General features: G+C 39.4%; 1 protein-coding gene across 3 annotated transcripts in view; it reads left to right on the top strand.

The window, feature by feature from the left end:
• The window catches only part of PRKCD (protein kinase C delta), a 79,251-nt gene that overhangs the window by 17,450 nt on the left and 39,651 nt on the right, over window positions 1–22,150 (top strand). For all 3 annotated transcript variants that reach the window (XM_058168616.1, XM_058168615.1, XM_058168614.1), the window contains exon 2: window positions 11,207–11,342. In XM_058168616.1, coding sequence (XP_058024599.1) covers window positions 11,228–11,342 — 115 coding nt within the window. In that variant the 5' untranslated portion in view covers window positions 11,207–11,227. The remainder of the gene's footprint in view (window positions 1–11,206; window positions 11,343–22,150) is intronic.

Here is a 22,150-nt window from a genome sequence, read left to right as displayed (position 1 = left end):
AATAAACTAATAGTAAAAATGATTTTGCTTTTTACATGACTGTGTGTTTTAAATAACTAGTGAATTTATGGTAAAATATGGTTTTGCCTAAATAGATGACCTATGAAATTTTATTTTAAATTACCTGTTACATAAATAATATCAAAATATTACTTTATTTAAATATATTATTTCTCCCATGGGATAAAATTGGAAATTATCTTTTTTTCAAAAGTTTTTTTTTATTTTATAGACAAACAAACATACAATACATAATCCAACATTCCGTGTAACATCTGAGTGTATCTTTTGTGTCTTCTTCTTACTCCTCCCATATTTATCATTTCTTAATACCATCATTTCTTTTATTATAACATTTCTCCAACATTTCTTGATTTTCTATTAATACATTTATACATTTATCTACTTGCTGTTCTATTAATAGATTTATCTCTCTTCTTTCTCCTCTTTCTTCATTATAATATTATCCTATCTGTATCTCTTCTCCAACCAATAATAGAATTGCCCCCATATTTTAAAGTATTCCTATTCCTCTCTTTCTTTAACTATCAAGGTCAATCTATTCATTTCTGCACAATCCAATATTTTCTTAATTATTTTTCCTAAAATTGGAAATTATCTTGATTGTTGTTCATCTGGATATGACATTGCATATTTTTCACTCTATACTGTGTATTTATTTAATTACCAAATATAGATAGTTGTCCATATTATAAATGTGTCTCTAGACATTAAGTGATAAAAGAGAACTGTTAGAAATAAACTTTAAAAGAATGATTAATAATTAAAACATAAATATAACTATAACTACAGGAGAATGATTTCAAGATATTGCATACCATAAAGCCATTTTAGAGGTTCCCCACTTCCATGGATCCCCAAACCCATGACAAACCATACTTTAAGGGAAAATCAGAAGGGCTGTGGCCAGTCTCGGTGAATACCACTGTTCTCAATCTTAGTGATATGAAGATGTATGGACTTCAACACCCAGAATCCCCCAGCAAACATCTTGACAGAGTTGCTTCATAGTAAGATGGGCAGCATATAATTAAATAAAATGAATAAAATATTTTAATTGACCAAGGTTGATAAACACTGATGTGTACTGTGCTGAAAGGTATCTTTAAAAGCATGGCCATCTTTTTATTATTATTATTATCTAGCAGTAGGATCCTGTTAAAGCCAATTTAAATATGGCACCAAACCATTCAAGGAAAGAACCAACCTAGCACTAAGGAGAAATTTCATAACAGTTAGAACAATTAATCAGTGGAATGACTTGCTTCCAGAATTTGTGAGTGCTCCAAAACCGGAGATTTTAAAGAAGAGATTGGCCACCATTTGTCTTAAATGGTATAGAGTTTCCTGCTTGGAAATTCTGTACATCTCCTAGAAGACCTCCAAAGTCCTTTCCAACTCTGTTATTCTGTTCTGTTATTCTGCTTGTCTGGCCTTGGAAGGGGTCAGGCCCAGGATGTGAGGTTTCCAAAGAATAGCAGAGTTTATCCCTTGGAAATAAGAATCAAAAGCTCATTTAATAAGAAAACAATTGCAATTTGAAATTGCAGTCTGTACTGTTGACAAGAAAGCTCTGCTCCATAAATTTTTCTAAAGTTACCAGATCTTCAGAGGACTGGGCATCATTTAAAGTTCTTCAAAACATTTGTTGCCTATTTTGTTAAGAGTTCTTTCCCTGATTTGGTTTTTAAAGGATTTGTGCAGTAAGGTACAGATTACTCTTATTCTACTTACAATTTTTTCAGTTGTAAACTTTCGCCAGTAGGAATAAACCTGTCTGTAACTGTTACTGGAATTTAGAAGGTCCCGGTATTTAGGAGAAGGCAGGAACAGGTTAGTTTCTGGTGCACCACATATGTGGCATCTTAGAAATTAACCCTTCCCTGCCTTGTCCTGACTTCCCAATCACATACTGTTTATAGATTTGCTCGGATCCAGTTCTCTGTTTAGTTGTATGTGGTGTGTAGTAACTGCGAATGTCTGCAGTTAAGCACAAAAGTGATGATGGGAAGGCGGGTATCGCAAAAAAGCAACAAACTATCTTGATGCAGATGAAGACAGAGATTATAGACAGAGAAGAATATGGCAAATGTGGCTTGTTCTTAGGTCATGAATCATTCCACGATAAGAATGATCAATAAGAACAAAGAAATTATCATGGGACGTGTGAAAAGTTCAATGCTTATGCAATCCACAATAATACGAAAGAGGAGAGGAACAGCGATGGAAGAAATGGAAACACTGCTCAGCATGTGACTTGAATATTTTTTTTTCCTTTGGAAAGCCTCTGTCCATTAGGGATTGAAAATGCCAGGAGTCACCTTAAGCAATGTAGCTGGGATATTGATTTTTAAGCCAATCTAAGCCTAGTATCCAACCTCACAGTCCACAGATTTTTCCAATGGGCATGTGCCAACTTGCCTTTCTCCAATTCTAACTGTGAATTTTGTCAGACCTTCCTTCACGTCGTCCAGGTGCAAACTACATTTTCTGCCAACGGTAGTATAAAACGGGTAGATATTTCTTCCTCTGCCCATTTGGAGATGGTTCTGTTGAATCCCTAAGCCTCATGCTCCTTTGTGGATCTCTTTACAGGGAATCTCAGAAGATATATTGCTAATATATATGTATATATATATCTTCAGAGACTCTCGGTAAAGAGACCTGCAAGGGAGCATGAGGCTTAGAGATTCCACAGAATATACATATCCCATTTTAAAGAACTACTCTAGAAAAATGTGCCTTGCTTTTGTATCACTTCTATTTCACCATGTCTGAAATGTCTTTCCAGATGGCCAGATTTTTGGCCATTATTTGTTCTATTGAGCCTATCTACAACTAGAACATTACATGTTTTTGGTGATTGCCATTGTTATCTGTATTATGGTTGTTATATAAATCCCAGTCCAATGCATTTCAGAATAATTTGTTTGATTATTTAAGAGGTCAATTACAAAATTTAGTTTTCCCCTACAGGATTACTATCACTGCATATTTATATTCCATCCCAAAATAATAAAGTTACAGTAATTCAAATTTTAAAGAATCATAGTTAAGAATTCTTGGACTAATCTGTAGATTTTTCACAGAATAAGATGTTATTGCATATAGGCAAACATAATTCATCCTTTTGCTTCCATAGGCATTGCTGTAGGAGATGTGACTTCCTGTTTTCAAGGCTTATTCCAGATCTAGTCATGGAGTCAAATTAAAATAACTGCAGAGCAAGCTATAAAAATCAGATCTCTTTCAGAGTATTGGATTGGTGTTCTCTACATAGTTCTGGTTTACATATGATTTAACTCATGTTTATTGCTGCTCTTTTTTAAACATAAATAGTCCAAACCAATGAAATTATAAATAGTCCAAACCAATGACTGGGAGGAGATTTCTGGCTACCATTAACTGGTAATACAATACCAGGAATAAAAAATAAAAAAAACTAGCATTAAGTATTAGATGATTATGCAGGTCCTTCAAACTTTGCAAAGCATGTTAGCAGAATTTAAGAATCTAATTTGAGCATCCTTTGAGCAGCTTCTGAAGTAGCCATGGAGATTGTCCAAAGGATGTGTCTGTTTTAGTAATTCTTAACTCTGTCTCTAAATGAGCTTTCTAAAAATTGACATATTTGCTTTTAAGTAGCTGCCATTAAAATAAAAAACCTGCATCACTTTTAGCCAAACACCTGACAATACTGTTTTAATAGAGCCATAACAGCCCTCTCTTTTCAGTGTTTTGCATAACATCCATTTTTAGAAAGGGCATATAGAGCTAGGAAGCATCTGAAAATCTATCCTTAAATCTCATTACTGAAAAATAATGTCATCCATTGCAAAGGCAAGCAACATCCAGAATGCTAATTGCATGCAAGCTATTATTGTAATGTCTAATTTAAGCTAATAGTTTTGCTAATTTTTGTTTCAATTATGGTTTCTAGATTTCATTCTGCTCAATATTTAATTTTAAAACGTGAATTATCTTTCAAAGGGCTGCTCATTCTGCAATCACTGAACAAGGGTTTTTTAATAAGCTACATTTAAGTTCCCCATTTTTTGTCTTGCTTTTTACACATTTATTTTAAGTCATTTGAATAAAGGGTATTAATTCTGTTAAGCAACTAGTGCATTCCTAAAACATATGTTAACATATATTACCGAGAAATAAAACAGACTCTGCTGGGAATAATTGTTAAGCAACTTCAAATTGTTTGATTTTCTTCCATAGTTCACTCTAAAAGAAGCACTCTAAAAAGAAGCTAGCTTCATTTCATAAGTGCCTCCTTGACCCATTTCTTCAGTTTGCCCCAAATTAATTGTATATGCCAGACGGTCATTATTTACACACTTAACATTTTTTTCTGTCTACCATAATCCTGGAAACTGATTATTTTTCCATCTTGGATATTGAGCTTTATTTAAGACATGTTTTAGTGGGGAAAGGCTGTTTATGAGCTATTCAAAACAATGTATCAGATATGAAGGTCATTCAGCTACTATATTTCCATTTAGTCTTTGGAAAATTGTAGAGTTGTTAGAAAGTTTCACTTTTTAAAAAAAGAGTAATCTCTCCCTCTGGAATTTTGAGTCCTTAATGGTACATTGGTTCTGTAACATATGTCTTCTTTCAGTTGCAAATAGTATACTCATCTAATAAATGAAGTTGATGTTTAATAGGAAAGTACAATGAACCATAACTGACATAGAAGAAAAAAGGGAAATGCTAAATTCTTCTACATGCCCGGAATTAAATATATCAAAATATATTTATTTTGAAATAATTCTTAAATGAAAAACTGGTTTTGCACATTGCAAAGAGCTATTTGGCATCATTGTGTGTTTTTTTAAATTAGCTATCCTTAGTTTATTTCACACTATTTGCTAAAGTATACAGCATTTCCAGAAGGCTTCTTGTACCATCTCTGCTGGATCAGGAAGCTGAGAAGTGACATCTGATGTAACAAGCTTTATCTATCCTGAAGTAACTCCTCCTCCAAACATGCTAGAATTGTATGCAGAGTGCTTGAACCTAATCAAAGTCTGCCTTATCAATGGGAGGTCAGAAGAGCAAGAATCAGAACTTTGTAACTCCATCAATATCCGAAGCAGTAAAAGAGAAAATAAAGAAGAAGAGCAATGCATCTGGTCCCACATCAATGTTTCCCAAGCCTACCTTTTGATACCAAATCTTATTGCTATTAGTTAGAGCAGGGCTCTCCAACCTTGGCAATTTTAAGACTTGTGGACTTCAACTCCCAGAATTCCTCAGCCAACTTTGCTGAGATTTTTCTTTGCTTTGCTCTTGCAAGGGCTTATTGTAGTCCACTCTGAAGAATACAACTTATCTTTTGTTTGTCCAGTCATGTAAAGCTGGTTACCTGAACAGTGCTATATATTTGCATGTGGTGTCTATTTCTTTTTTTTTTTAAAGAACAAGATAGGAGGACTTTACTTGTACTGTGTACATAATTCCTTTTGTGTGTATGTTCCTGGAATAGTGTAATTAAGCCATGTATGACTGAAAGTGAGATTTAATTTCTGCACTGAAACAGCATACCTTTGAACTTTTAAAATTAATTAAGATGGTTAAGCAATTGCTCTTCCATCTGCAAACTGAAATGACATAGGAAGAGAATATTTAAAGAAGTATCCTCTGCAAGAAAAAAAGAAAGAAAACAGACTGTATTTCATCTTGTGCTGTCACATTCATCACTAGATATTATGCTGATTTCAGGCATTGAGCTAAGGACAAATAAAGCAAAACAGCATCACTGCTTTGAATTTATTCAATATGGTTGAAAGTCAATAAATCTCTATTGGGCACAGGTCATTCTACTTAGTTCAGGTGATTGTGGGCAATGAAGTTCTTGTCGGTTCAGCACTGGGTGTGTCCTGATTTCCTTGTGTGTGTTAAGCTGCATTTCATTATTCACTCTGCCAACACATTTCATAAATGTAAAAATGTTTGTCTCCTGGTGTTGGCTAAAGAATCAAATAAAGTTTGTCTCCCCATATCTTTTTCATAGGTTTCTTATTCTGTCATAATCTAATTGCTAGAAATCCTGGTTTATTAATAATAGGCAACACAAAGTGATTGCTTAATTCCTTATGCTTGCCTTTTCTCAGCAGGAAAGGCTAAACAAAACAAGAAAGTTGCAGCACTGGTTTGTTTAGTGTTATACCCATATATGAATTCCGGGTTCACTGGTTTCCTAATAAACCAGAATTTGATGACATTATTTGTTCTTTGCTTTAGGTTCCTGATTTGTTGGATAATAGCAGGTCGGAAACGCCAGTTTGGATAAAGTAGTAAGCAAACTAGCCATGGAGTTTTGCACTGGTAGAAAAGCCCAAATAGCAGAAAGCAAGCAAGAACAATAAGATTGTGTTCATTTCAATTCATTGTTGAATCTTAAACAAAAATTCTAGCTTTCTGCTCTGTGTGACATGCAAGAATTTGAATAAAATTATTTTTGTAAAAAAAATACTTTCTTAGAAATTTTAATATGTCATTTCTTAAAATGCTAATAAATGTTATTTGCCAAGTAAAAAGAACAACATGTCATCGTTCCTGTCATGTTGGTAGAACAGAGTGGCTTGTTTTTGTGCCCTAGCTGAAGTAATTTTATAATGCAGGAGAAATCACTCAGTTCAGAATATCCATCTGAGTGACTAAACACTAACATCACTTAATTGAGTACAGGTAGTCCTCGATTTATGACCACAATTGAGCCCAAAATTTCTGTTGCCAAGGGAGACATTTGTTAAGGGAATTTTGCCCCATTTTATACCCTTTCTTGCCACAGTTGTTAAATGAATCACTGCAGTTGTTAAGTTAGTAATAGTGTTGTTGAGTGAATCTGGTTTCCATATTGACTTAACTTGTCAGAAGGTCACAAAACATGACTCCAGGACACTGCAGCCGTCAAATATGAATCAGTTGCCAAGCATCTGAATTTTGATCACGTGACCATGGGGATACTGCAATGATTGCAAGTGTGAAAAACAGTCATAAATCACTTTTTTCAGTGCCATTTAACTTCAAGCTGTCACTAAACGAATCAAGTTGAGGACTATCTGTACTCTGAAGTTTTTAGTGTTGGGGTATGTACATAACAAAACATTTCTTTTTAATATCATCTTAGATGATGGCTATCATTATATTTTGTGGGCTGTGACTTACATATAAATTATATGAAAAACTATTTCATTTTCTGTTTTTGGAATTTTTCTACATTCAGATTCTGAGATTGTAACGCGTGTAATTTTAAGCACCTTTGTGCAATATGCCTTCCTATAAATATCTCTTTTCCTCAGATTAGAAGAGTGATATTTCTTTATCCTATGATAATTTTGATTGCTCTTTATAGCCTTTTTCATTTCTAGAATTATGGAGATGCTGCTGCTACAGTATATTACTTCTGTATGCATCCTTTTGCACACCGTCCCTTGTGGATTTATCCTAAGCATCTACTTGGGTTTTTTAGGAATAGAAGGAAAGCATGCTAGGTAGGTACTAGCATGGATAGTTTTGTATCCTTTTTTTCTTTCTGGAATGGATTTATCTATATACCATGTAGTATTCTTGGTGGTTTCCCAAGAAATTGAATAAATGCAGATTCTGGCATGATTCTCAATTTCTTCTTGAGTTCATCTTTAGAAGAAATTTATCTTTTACACAGCAGCTGCAGGCAGATGAATGTTTTTTGTTAAAGTCTCCACCATAATCTCAATAGTTTTCCTCTGTTAAATTAACTTAAAGTTGAGATATATTTTTTTTTGCATCTTTTCCTTAAAAAGCAAACAGTCCCCCATAAAAACTGTAAACCTGCCTTCAAATTTATAGTACTTAAATTTTTAAATTTTTGATTATTGCTTTTATCTTGAAGTGAAATAATTACAAGGGTGACATTTTCACGTTATGGATTAAACATGACTTCTTCATGTATTGTATTCATCCAAAAGGTGTAAACTTGGTGGGATTTGATGCTTTAATTTTGTTTATTAAATGTACAAGGAACTGAACATTTGCAGCAATGATATTAAGGAATATTTATATAGAAAATTAATTATTTTTAATGTTACATTGCACCTTTTAATGTTGTGCTACCGTTAGAATCTATTAATGGCTTGATAAAAGCATTAATGATTGATATCGCTTGATTAATTTATGTACCTGACGCGTGTATATCATTGAGCAAACGGAAGCTATTTTGAAATTAGGCATTCCTTGAAAACAGTTGGCTGTCAATGTTTCCTTGTTAAATTCCTTTATTAAAACATGGTTGTATATTACATGCATTTCTTAATATTGAAATAAAAATATTTTCACTAACTAAGTAGCATACAGTATAAGAACATTGTAGCAGATGGCTGGAAATAATCTGAGATAATTTAAAGAAAAGAGTACACATGTCAAGGAGTCACTTAACGAATAGAGCTAGGCTGGGATCTGGACAGAAGTGGCAATATTATGGATATTTAAAACATTATATATATTTGGCATAATACTGCATTTTCTTGAAAATAGTATGAGAGAGTGACACCTACTGACTAGCAAGTATGAATAAAAAATCTGAGCTAAATGAATGTTTTCTTCTGATCTCCTCGATTATGGCATATGGAACAATTGCTTGATTTAAAAAGAAAACTTGCAAATGAATGTGTAAAATAGAATAGAATAGAATAGACTGGAATAGAATAGAATAGAATAGAATAGAATAGAATAGAATAGAATAGAATAGAATAGAATAGAATAGAATGAGCTGGAAGGGACCTTGGAGATCTTCTAGTCCAACCCCCTGCTCAAGCAGGAGAATCTATACTATTTCAGATAAGTGACTGTCTATACTCTTCTTAAAAACATACAGTGATGGAGCATCCACGGTTTCTGGAGGCAACCAATTCTGGTTAATTGTCCTCACTGTGTTAGGAAGTTTCTCCTTAATTCCAGGTTGCTCTCTCTTTGATTAGTTTCCAACCAATGTTTCTTTTCCAGTGCTTTAGAGAACAATTTGACCCCCTATTCTTTGTGGCAGCCCTTCAAGTACTTGAATACTGCTATCAAGTCATCCCTAACTCTTCTTTTCTTTAGACTAGCCAAACTCAAATCCTGCAGCCATTCTTCATATGTTTTGGTCTCCAGGCCTTTGATCATCTTAGTTGCTCTTCTCTGAACTTTTTCCAAAGTTCCAACATCTTTTTTGTAATATGGTGACCAAAATTGGTTGCAGTATTCCAGTTGTGGATTGCAATATTCCAGGAGTGGGAATATGTTAACAGAAGGAGAAGAAGAATCATGGGACAATGTTGTTGTTTTTTTATTGAAAGAGTTTTAAAAAAACAAAACATTTCCTTTCCCCTCCTCCTAAAACCCCTTCCCCTCCTTCCCCGGCTTCCCGGGTCAATCACAAGGTATTGTTATACATAAACCAAACATAGAATAAAATTTTCCCTTCCAATCCAATTAACCACATCCAAAGCTTTTCATCTCCCAACCCCCTCCCCATTACATAAAATAACTTTCTAATTATTCGAAGGCAATCTGATATTTCTTAATCTGATATCTATTTTGTAGATAATCAATCCATTTTTTCCATTCAATTAAATATCTTTCCTGCGTATTGTCTTTTAAAAAAGCTGAGATTTTAGCCATCTCAGCCAAATTAATGACTTTCAGTATCCATTCTTCTATTGTAGGTATCTCTTCTTTCTTCCAGTATTGTCCAATCAACAGTCTTGCTGCTGTTATTAAATTCAGAATCAGTTTAGTCTCAATCCCTGTACAATCCGTTATAATTCCCAAAAGGAAAAATTGTGGCAGGAACTTTATCTTCTTCTTCAGTACATTTTGAATAATCCACCAAATTCTTATCCAAAAGACCTTAATTTTCTTGCAAGTCCACCAAATATGAAAATATGTAGCATCATCACAATCACACCTCCAACATTTCGCTTGGATATTAGGATACATACATGATAATTTTTTGGGATCTAAGTGCCATGGGACAATGTTAATAGAATAGGAAATATAATTCTGAATTCGTATTTTAATTTAACTGATGAAACTATATATGCATGTGCTATGTAATTCTAAACCAGCAGAGATACTAGCTCTGATCCTCATAATTTCAGTCTACATTTTATTTTACGCAGATGCATATCACTGAGAAAGCAAGGGAGGTAACAAATGAAGCTGTTGTATATGCTGCCCAGGAAAGAGAAAGGCTTAGTACTCTGTTTTGTTTTAAAAAAAAGACATGGAGTGAAATTGTTTAGAAACAGGAACAAACTAAATTCAGATGTCTCCTTGCTATTTCTTACATATGTCAAATGAAATATTTGATTTCCTAATATACATATCCTACAAGTGTTACTGCAAGAGAATTTACACAATTCCATGCACAGGAACATTTCAGGATGTGTCAAGGATAGTGGGTGTGAACATGCAATCAAAACTACTAGGCAGGGCTTTGATTACAGAAGTTTCTGTCAGTTTGATTCTTTTCATACACGCCTGTTTGTTTATTTATTAGATTTCAAAGCTGCCTGACTTAAAAAATAAATGGGGGTGGGGAATTGGTCAGGCTCATTTCTTATTTCTTATTTGTTTAGACAAGAGGGATGAGGAAAACTGCAAAGTACAACTGATATACCTAATTTAAAGAATTATAGTTAAGTGGGTCACTTAACTATAATGTTTAATAATAAACATTCAAATTATTCATTTTTTAATAAGTTAAGGATCAAAGTTATACTACATATACTACTTTTAGGAACTCTTGTGACTTCCACTATTTGTTCTGACATACAATGTACACTCAGAATTTAGAAATCTTGCTTCACTAAAAGTCAGATGAATCTGATAGTGTTTTGATTAACTAAATCTGTAGTAATTGCAAATTAATTTACTCAGATTTAACTACTCAGTCTTTTGAAAGGCAATTATTTTCTGTAGTTATAGGTTGGAAAATGGATTGCTTCTTGTACCCTATTGTATCCCATTCAAATGTGGTTTGGCGATTTAAGAATGTGAATATTTATGAGAGAAAACAAAGGCAGATCCAATAATAAAAGTGGAAATTTGTGAGCAGATTTGAAACAGATTTTATTTATGCTTTCTTAATTCTTATTTTTACTCAGTATAATTTTTGACTTAACACCATTGTCTGGTCTTTCTTCTACAGGTGACTGCTGAGCTGTGAATTATGGCACCCTTCTTACGAATATCATTCAACTCTTTTGAGCTAGGACCAGTCCAGAATCAGGGAGAGCAATTACAGCCTTTCTGCGCAATAAAAATGAAAGAGGCTTTGACTACAGGTAAAATAAAATGATTTTGACTGTGGATTTTAAGTGGAACTCTTCTCAAGTAGTCTGAGAAAACTGCAGTTCAATCCTGTGCATGTTTACTTAGAAGTACCGTATATACTCGAATATAAGCCGATCCGAGTATAAGCCGAGGTCCCCAATTTTACCCCAAAAACTGGGGTAAACTGGGGACTCGAGTATAAGCCGAGGGTGGGAAATGAGGCACCTACGGTTGAAACCCTCCTCCTCAGCTGAGAAGGCTGGCGGCTCCCCGCCCGCCTCTCACTGCACCGCAGGCTTCCGTCCGCAAAATGTGAAAAAGAAAAAAACAACTCGAGTATAAGCCGAGGCTTTAAAAAAAAAAACTCGAGTATAAGCCGAGGGGCTTTAAAAAAAAAAAAAACTCGAGTATAAGCCGTATAGACCCGAGTATAAGCCGAGGGGACGTTTTTCAGCACAAAAAACGTGCTGAAAAACTCGGCTTATACTCGAGTATATACGGTAACTGCCTCTGAGTCAATAGGAAAATATTATTTAAATTTCAAATACAGCTGGTGGGCCAAAACAAGTCAGACACTTCTAATAAAGGTTTGATTTCTTTTAGCAGTATTCAAGTTAGAAGCATGGGTTGGATCTTGTTGTGTTACTTTATATCAGAAGCAGATTTGTTTGTTTGTTTCTTTCTTTCTTTAAGCTGTTTTATTTATTTGTCAAATTTAGAAACCACCCATTTAGAAGAATAGAATAGAATAGAATTTTTTATTGGCCAAGTGTGATTTGGAATTTGTCTTGATGCATATGCTCTCATTGTACATAAAAGAAAAGATACCTTTATCAAGGTACAGGCATAAAAGAAAAGATACCTTTATCAAGGATTTATATTGATACAAAGTTACAGTCATACCGTCATAAGTGGAAAGAGATTGGTGATGGGAACGATGAGAAGATTAATAGTAATGCAGATTTAGTAAATAGTTTGACAGTGTTGAGGGAATTATTTGTTTAGCAGAGTGATGGCTTCGGGAAAAAACTGTTCTTGTGCCTAGTTGTTCTGGTGTGCAATACTCTATAGCAGGGGTGTCCAAACTACAGCCCGCGGGCCAACTGCAGCCCGCGGGTCAGTTTTTATTGGCCCGCAGCAAATTTTGAAAGTATAACTGAATATGGCCCTTTTCGGCCGCCTCCTGGTGCTTGCCCGGTGGTTCGCTGCGAGGCTCGCGGCTCCTCCCCATGGGCGGGGAATAATGAAGGGAGGGGGCGGAGGAGGCGGCGAGCGGGAAAGAGGCTGCTGGCCGTGCCCGACCCCAGCAGTTCTACCCTCGCCTTTCTCGGGCCGCCTGGTGAGGCTCCTCGCGCCTCCCCATGTCGGACACGCGTGGCGGCAGTGACAGCCATCGAGAAACAGGTGAGGAGGCGGCAAGCGGGAAAGAGGCTGCTGGCCGTGCCCGACCCCAGCAATTCTACCCTCGCCTTCCTCGGGCCGCCTGGCGAGGCTCCTCGCACCTCCACCCCTTGGGCAGGGAATAACGAAGGGAGGGGGCGGAGGAGGCGGCGGCGAGCGAGAAAGAGGCTGCTGGCCGTGCCCGACCCCAGCAGTTCTACCCTCGCCTTCCTCGGGCCGCCTGGCGAGGCTCCTCGCGCCTCCACCCCTTGGGCAGGGAATAACGAAGGGAGTTTCAAGTTCATACCAAATACAAAACAAAGTTAAGATCAGGTGTCAAACCTGGTCTTTAAGACTTGTGGACTTCAATTCCCAGAGTTCCTCAGCCAGCTTTGCTGGCTGAGGGACTCTGGGAGTTGAATCCACAAGTCTTAAAGAGACCAGGTTTGGACACCCCTGGCCAAGATGAATGAATATGAAACATTTTCCCCCCTTAAATGAAGATGATATCCACATATTGTAAACTGCACACTTCCCTGCGCTGTCTGAAATCAAGTCTGCTTTTCCAAAGGCAGACCTTTCTGCTAAAAAGGAGAAATATGTTTCTGTAATTACATCTCTTGTGACAGAATTCAACCAGCGTTTTCAAGATTTTTCTGTCATTGAAAAACAAATCAAGCTGTTCTCGACCCCCTTCCTGGTGGATGCAGAAGAAGTGGAGGAGAGTCTGCAGTTAGAACTGATTGAAATGCAATGTGATGATTCTCTGAAGAGTCAACATCAGCTTCTCTCCCTCCCTGACTTCTATCAGAGTTTGGATCATGCCAAGTTTCCTCTGATGAGACGCCACACAAAAAGAATGATGAGACTGTTCGGCTCAACATACATATGTGAACAAACATTTTCTCTGTTAAATCAGAACAAAAGCAGACTGAGATCCAGAATGACTGATAGCCATCTCTGTGAAGTCCTTCGTGTCTCAACCACCAAACTTTCGTATACTTAAGCCCAAACTGTGCATAGGGACTACCCAGACGGCTGAAAAAAGTGATTTCTGACAGGTTCTCACACTTTTGACCAGTCCTCACACTTATGACCGGTCATCATTTATGCCTGTTGCAGCATTTTGTGCATAAGGACTACTCAGAGGGCTGAAAAAGTTATTTTTGACCTGTCCTCACACTTTTGACTGGTCCTCACACCTACAACTATCTTTACATTTTGCACCCTATCTTGTAACCGTGGTGAAGAGAAGCAGTTGTGAAATGAGTGATATGGTTGTTAAAAATGCTGCAATGGGCATAAATGTGAGGATGGTCATAAGTGTGAGGACTGGTCAAAAATTACTTTTTTTACCCTCTGAGTAGTTTCTATGCCCATAGCCACATCCACTCAGTCACATGAGCAGTTAGCCATGCCCACCAGTCACATGACCACCAAGCCACACCCCAAAATAAGCCATGCCCACAGAACTGGTAGGAAAAAAAATTAGCCCCACCCCCACCCCGGTTCAATGGTGTGGCCCGGGCCTTTGCTTATTTTTCTGTATTTGGCCCTCACCAAAAAAACTTTGGACACCCCTGCTCTATAGCATCGTTTTGAGGGTAGGAGTTGAAACAGTTTATGTCCAGGATGTGAGGGATATGTAAATATTTTCACGGCCCTCTTCTTGATTCATGCAGTATACAGGTCCTCAATGGAAGGCAGGTTGGTAGCAATTATTTTTTCTGCAGTTCTAATTATTCTCTGAAGTATGTGTCTTTTTTGTTGGGTTGCAGAACCGAACCAGACAGTTATAGAGGTGCAAATGACAGACTCAATAATTCCTCTGTAGAACTGAATCAGCAGCTCCTTGGGCAGTTTGAGCTTACTGAGTTGGCGCAGAAAGAACATTCTTTGTTGTCCTTTTTTGATGATGTTTTTGATGTTAGCTGTCCATTTGAGATCTTGCGATATGATAGAACCTAGAAATTTAAAGGTTTCTGCTGTTGATACTGTGTTGTCTAGTATTGTGAGAGGTGGAAGTATGGAAGGGTTTCTCCTAAAGTCTACCACCATTTCTAGGGTTTTGAGTGTGTTCAGTTCCAGATTGTTTCGGTCGCACCACAAGGCTAGTCGTTCGACCTCTCATCTATATGCGGATTCGTCATTGTCTCGAATGAGACCAATCACTGTTATGTCATCTGTGAACTTCAGTAGTTTAACAGATGGATCATTGGAGATGCAGTCATTGGTATACAGAGAGAAGAGAAGTGGGGAGAGCACACAGCCTTGGGGGGCCCCTGTGCTAATTGTACAGGTATTTGATGTGATCTTGCTTAGCTTCACCTGCTGCTTCCTGTTTGTTAGGAAGCTTGTGATCCACTTACAAGTCTGTTCCGGTACCTGTAGCTGGTTTAGCTTAGTTAGAAGAATGTCTGGAATGATGGTATTGAATGCTGAACTAAAGTCTACAAAAAGGACCCTTGCATAGGTCTTTGGAGACTCAAGATGTTGTAGGATGTAGTGCAGAGCCATATTAACAGCATCATCTGTTGATCTATTTGCTTGGTATGCAAATTGCAAGGGGTCTAACAGCGGATCCGTGATGGTTTTCAAGTAGGAAAGCACTAGCCTTTCAAAGGTTTTCATGACTACAGATGTTAAAGCAACTGGTCTGTAGTCATTCAGTTCCTTGATGGTGGGCTTCTTCGGCACTGGGATGATGGTAGAGCACTTGAAGCAAGAAGGAACATAACACATCTCTAGTGATTTATTGAAAATATGGGTGAAAATGGGGGCCAATTGGTCAGCACAGACTTTTAAGCAAGAAGGTGTTATTTTGTCTGGCCTAGAGCTTTTCTTGGCTTTTGTCTGTGAAATAGGTCCTGCACTTCCTTTTCTGTGATCACTAGAGGTTGTGAATCCAATGAAATGGGGTCAGTTGTAGGAGACTTGGCTGTTGTTGGTGTGTCTGAGATGGGGGTTGTGGAGATAGTTGGCTGTAGTTTCCTTTCAAACCTGCAGTAAAACTCATTCAGGTCATCTGCCAGTTGCTGATTACCTTCAGCCTGGGAAGGAGGTTTGCCATAGCCAGTGATATTTTTAAGAGTTTTCCACATGTTTGCTGGTTCATTTGCTGAAAACTTTCCCTCAGAGTAAAAAAAAAACCATTTTCACTATTATTTGGAACAATGATGATAATTTCATATGATCTGAATTAATGCACTTAATTTATTTTCATCAAAAAATTCATATCTGAAGCAAGTAAAATAAGTTAACAGTATTTTATTTTTTATGGAAAAGGGACAATTATGTGCATAGGGATGTTGTAGCACCCCACTAACCTACCCCAAAAAACCAATTGTATGTATGTAAGTATGTATGTATGTATCTGTTGGTCGGCGGTCGGTCTGTTTATTGGTTTGTTTGTTTATGTTGCCCATTTGCCAAGTGACTCTGGGCAGCTAACAAGGGTTAACTCATAACTTAGCCAGCAGTGTATTATTATCAAAGGTAATCTAATTTCTTTTTATCACCAGCATCACTGCCATGTTTTATGCATCAACCTTCCTCTTAAAAGCCCAGAAAATTAGAGAAAACAAATCTATTTTATGCTTGCCATTTATTTTCATTACTCATTAAATTGAAAGGGAAACCAAACTGCTATTAAATTGCTTTATGACTTATCTAATTTTCTATGCAGGTGAGAAAAGAAAGTTGCTTTTTGCAATGACTTGCTGATACAGCTTGAAAAAAATCTTTCTTGCCTCCCATCAAAATTCTCCTTGCCAGCCAAAGAAGTCAGGAAAGCAAATAATAGGTTCACACAATATATATGAAGGCACAGTTTGGCTTATTTGGCTTTGGTTTAGGATGAAGTGTGAACCCACCTCAAACTTTAACTATTTTAGGCTTGTGAATACATTTAGGATTATTAATGTATATAGCATGTATACTCCAACAAAATGGTTCCAAAGTCAACTAGCCCAACTGCAAAATAACCATTTAGCAGAAGGCATTATGATGTTTCTCTAGCCATCCAGGATGTTCTTTACCATCTCACTGTTGTCTTATTTTCTGTGCAAGATTCCAAACAAAGTGGTACTATGGAGCTTTTTTTATTTTTGAAGAATGCCTTTCAGACTGGAGAAGAATTGCAAGGCATGGCCAAAAATATATATATTATGCTCAAGGGTGGTTTCTTGTCATCTCTTCTTGAGGTTCTCACTCTTCTTTTAAAACTAATGATAATTATTTTTTAAAACAAAAAATTAAAGGTGGGTTTTTAGGGCAAGTATCAAGCTGCTGTCTGTAGATTATCTGGCAATCCTACCAACTATATTGATTATGTAAAGTTGTACAATTCTGTGTACAACTCCAAGAAGATCTGAAGTACCGTATATACTCGAGTATAAGCCGAGTTTTTCAGCACGTTTTTTGTGCTGAAAAACGTCCCCTCGGCTTATACTCGAGTCTACGTCTTCGGGAACCCCGCACAGGAGGGGGTACCGAACGGACTCCCATGGGAGGGACGGGGAGCGGGCCCGCCGAGGTCTCGCGGGATTTGTCGCCCCCAGGCCGGCCCCCATTCCCGTGTCTGGTGGGCGGACGGCGCAAACTTGGCGGACTGTGCATTGGCGGGAAGCCCTGGTGGTGCAGTGAGAGGCCCGCCGCCGCCGCCGCCGCCGCCGCCGCCGCCGCCGCCGCCGCCGCCGCCGCCGCCGCCGCCGCCGCCGCCGCCGCCGCCGCCGCCGCCGCCGCCGCCGCCGCCGCCGCCGCCGCCGCCGCCGCCGCCGCCGCCGCCGCCGCCGCCCCCGCCGCCGCTCCTTCCTCAGCCTCCGGGGCTCGCGCTCAGCAGCCGCCAAGCTCAGGCCGGACTCGGCAGCTCCCATCAGCACTGCACGGCGCGATTCGGGCAGGAGGAGTCGGGCTCGCTCTGTGGCGGTGGCGCGCTGCCGCCGCCGCCACCACCGCCACGGAGCAAGCCCGACTCCTCCTGCCCGAATCGCGCCGCATGCGAGTGCTGATGGGGAGCTGCCGAGTCCGCCTGAGCTGGCGGCTGCTAGAGCGCGAGCCCCGGAGGCTGAGGAAGGAGCGGCGGCGGGGTTGCAGCCCAGCCGGGCTCGCACAGCATGGGTGGGAGAGGAAGGAGCCTTCGCTCCATTACTCGATGGAATGACCTTTCTTCTGGCCTTTGGGTGGCGGCGCAGAGCGCAGCGCCATCCCGCGACCTCAAACTCGCCCGCTTGGTAAATTGAGACGCCCGGGTGAACAAACAATGCAGCAACTCAGAGCAAGCCGGCGATTGGCCAAGCTCAACCAGTAGAAAAAAAGGTTCTCCCCGTGTCGTCATTGTTGCTAGGCAGATGTTCAGGCGCAACGGGAGAGAGAAGAGGGGGGGAAAACCCTCCCTCCCTCAGCCGAGAAGGACTGCACCGCCAGGGCTTCCCCGCGCCAATGCATAGCCTGGCGGGAGTTACTGCAGCTCACCGGCCCCGCCCCAACTGGTGGTGTTGGGGCAGCTGCCGCTTAGCAAAAAGGTCGCTCGCCCAAAACTCCTCGCCTTCTCCTGGGAAGGGCTGGATGGCTAGCCAGGAAGGGTTGAATAAGCAAGCCAACCTCCCTCCCTCCCTCCCTCCTCTCCCCCGCAAGCGAAAGAGCGTTTTCCCGTTGGAAGAGAGAGAGAGAGAGAGAAAGGAGGGGCCGTTCCTCCCCTTCTTTCATTCTTTCTTCTCCCTCCGTGCTTCAGAAGCTGGGCGTGTGTGTGCGCGCCCTAGTCCCCTTCTGTTCCGTGGCGCTGGAAGAGAGAGAGAGAGAGAAAGGAGGGGCCGTTCCTCCCCTTCTTTCATTCTTTCTTCTCCCTCCGTGCTTCACCGTGCTGGGCGACCTGGAGCAGCTGCTCTTCAGCCAGATGCTCGGTGAGTCAGCCCGTCCCCTTCCTTCCCGTGGGGGTCTGCCTTGCTGGTGAAGGTTATTGGGGCTTTTGAGCAAGGGAGGAGGAACGCGAGCACCGCCTTTCGCGCTGGCATTCCGGGATTTCCCTTTGTTTAGAGCTGGGAATCCTCCTTCCCCCTTTTGCACTCCCTCCCTCCCTCCCTCTCTCTCTCTCTCTCACACACACACACACACACACAGAGACTTCTAAAGTCGATTGGCACAATGCTAAGCAAACACAGCAGTGGGTCAAGGGTGAAGGGCTAGGAACCTGGCAGGTGAAAGGTTGAGCGACATGAAAGGCAAAGACCACAATTGTTTTAAGAAAGAAGCTTTAGCAGGGAGGGGGGGATGGGAGGGTGTTTTAAGTTTTGGCAAACAGCCAGGCCAACTGTATTGGAGAAGGTCACACAACTGGCCTTAACATTTTAGCTGCTGTCTTTTTCCTCACACTTGGGTTTAATGATATTAGAGATCCTTATTGCCCTGCCAAAAAAAAAAAGAGCCACCCCAACGTCTATGAAAATTAACCTTCTCTGCCAAGAGACACTGTGCAGGGTATTTTCACTATTATTTGGAACAATGATGATAATTTCATATGATCTGAATTAATGCACTTAATTTATTTTCATCAAAAAATTCATATCTGAAGCAAGTAAAATAAGTTAACAGTATTTTATTTTTTATGGAAAAGGGACAATTATGTGCATAGGGATGTTGTAGCACCCCACCAACCTACCCCAAAAAACCAATTGTATGTATGTAAGTATGTATGTATGTATCTGTTGGTCGGCGGTCGGTCTGTTTATTGGTTTGTTTGTTTATGTTGCCCATTCGCCAAGTGACTCTGGGCAGCTAACAAGGGTTAACTCATAACTTAGCCAGCAGTGTATTATTATCAAAGGTAATCTAATTTCTTTTTATCACCAGCATCACTGCCATGTTTTATGCATCAACCTTCCTCTTAAAAGCCCAGAAAATTAGAGAAAACAAATCTATTTTATGCTTGCCATTTATTTTCATTACTCATTAAATTGAAAGGGAAACCAAACTGCTATTAAATTGCTTTATGACTTATCTAATTTTCTATGCAGGTGAGAAAAGAAAGTTGCTTTTTGCAATGACTTGCTGATACAGCTTGAAAAAAATCTTTCTTGCCTCCCATCAAAATTCTCCTTGCCAGCCAAAGAAGTCAGGAAAGCAAATAATAGGTTCACACAATATATATGAAGGCACAGTTTGGCTTATTTGGCTTTGGTTTAGGATGAAGTGTGAACCCACCTCAAACTTTAACTATTTTAGGCTTGTAAATACATTTAGGATTATTAATGTATAGCATGTATACTCCAACAAAATGGTTCCAAAGTCAACTAGCCCAACTGCAAAATAACCATTTAGCAGAAGGCATTATGATGTTTCTCTAGCCATCCAGGATGTTCTTTACCATCTCACTGTTGTCTTATTTTCTGTGCAAGATTCCAAACAAAGTGGTACTATGGAGCTTTTTATTTTTGAAGAACGCCTTACAGACCTCTTAGGAATGGGGTGAGGTCAATACTAGATAGTCTTTGGTTAAGGCTTTGGGGATTTTGGGAAGAGACCAGAGTCAGGTAGCACATTCCAGGCATTAACAACTCTGTTACTGAAGTCACATTTTCTGCAATCTAGATTGGAGAGGTTCACTTTAAGTTTGAATCTATTGTGTTCTCGTATTGTTGTGGTTGAAGCTGAAGTAGTCATTGATAGGAAGTACATTGTAGCAGATAATTTTATGAGCTATGCTCAGGTCATACCAAAGGCGTAGTTCTAAATTTTCTAAAGCTGGGAATCCTCCTTCCCCTTTTGCACTCCCTCCCTCCCTCCCTCTCTCTCTCTCTCTCTCTCTCTCTAACACACACACACAGAGGGACTTCTAAAGTCGATTGGCACAATGCTAAGCAAACACAGCAGTGGGTCAAGGGTGAAGGGCTAGGAACCTGGCAGGTGAAAGGTTGAGCGACATGGAAGGCAAAGACCACAATTGTTTTAAGAAAGAAGCTTTAGCAGGAGGGGGATGGAGGGTGTTTTAAGTTTTGGCAAACAGCCAGGCCAACTGTATTGGAGAAGGTCACACAACTGGCCTTAACATTTTAGCTGCTGTCTTTTCCTCACACTTGGGTTTAATGATATTAGAGATCCTTATTGCCCTGCCAAAAAAAAAAAAAGAGCCACCCCAACGCCTATGAAAATTAACCTTCTGCCAAGAGACACTGTGCAGGGTATTTTCACTATTGGTGTGCATACAGGCTTAGATTTGTGCTGGGTTCTTAGTGCTTAGAGCACTGACCTTCAGAGGCACCCTGGTCCCTTGGAAGCTAAAGGAGGACTCATTTTCATGCTTGTAGTTGTATTGTCAATTTCTGTGAGACAATGTTGTTGAAGTAACTCACTCACTCATTCATTCATTTTATTTTGTCAAATACATATTAAATAATTATATAAATATAAGCATGAATTGAATACATAAAAGGAATACAACTAAAGGGAACATTAGGACAGGGACGGTAGGCACGTTGGTGCTCTTATGCACGCCTTACAGACCTCTTAGGAATGGGGTGAGGTCAATACTAGATAGTCTTTGGTTAAGGCTTTGGGGATTTTGGGAAGAGACCAGAGTCAGGTAGCACATTCCAGGCATTAACAACTCTGTTACTGAAGTCACATTTTCTGCAATCTAGATTGAGAGGTTCACTTTAAGTTTGAATCTATTGTGTTCTCGTATTGTTGTGGTTGAAGCTGAAGTAGTCATTGATAGGAAGTACATTGTAGCAGATAATTTTATGAGCTATGCTCAGGTCATACCAAAGGCGTAGTTCTAAATTTTCTAAAGCTGGGAATCCTCCTTCCCCTTTTGCACTCCCTCCTCCCTCCCTCTCTCTCTCACACACACACAGACTTCTAAAGTCGATTGGCACAATGCTAAGCAAACACAGCAGTGGGTCAAGGGTGAAGGGCTAGGAACCTGGCAGGTGAAAGGTTGAGCGACATGAAAGGCAAAGACCACAATTGTTTTAAGAAAGAAGCTTTAGCAGGAGGGGGATGGAGGGTGTTTTAAGTTTTGGCAAACAGCCAGGCCAACTGTATTGGAGAAGGTCACACAACTGGCCTTAACATTTTAGCTGCTGTCTTTTCCTCACACTTGGGTTTAATGATATTAGAGATCCTTATTGCCCTGCCAAAAAAAAAAGAGCCACCCCAACGCCTATGAAAATTAACCTTCTCTGCCAAGAGACACTGTGCAGGGTATTTTCACTATTGGTGTGCATACAGGCTTAGATTTGTGCTGGGTTCTTAGTGCTTAGAGCACTGACCTTCAGAGGCACCCTGGTCCCTTGGAAGCTAAAGGAGGACTCATTTTCATGCTTGCAGTTGTATTGTCAATTTCTGTGAGACAATGTTGTTGAAGTAACTCACTCACTCATTCATTCATTCATTCATTCCTTGTGTGTCCAATCACACTTAGCCAATAAAAATTCTATTCTAT

This window comes from Ahaetulla prasina, chromosome 2 (genome assembly GCF_028640845.1).
Source record: "Ahaetulla prasina isolate Xishuangbanna chromosome 2, ASM2864084v1, whole genome shotgun sequence".
Lineage (NCBI taxonomy): Eukaryota > Metazoa > Chordata > Lepidosauria > Squamata > Colubridae > Ahaetulla > Ahaetulla prasina.
This window is presented reverse-complemented; position numbering and strand designations above follow the sequence as displayed.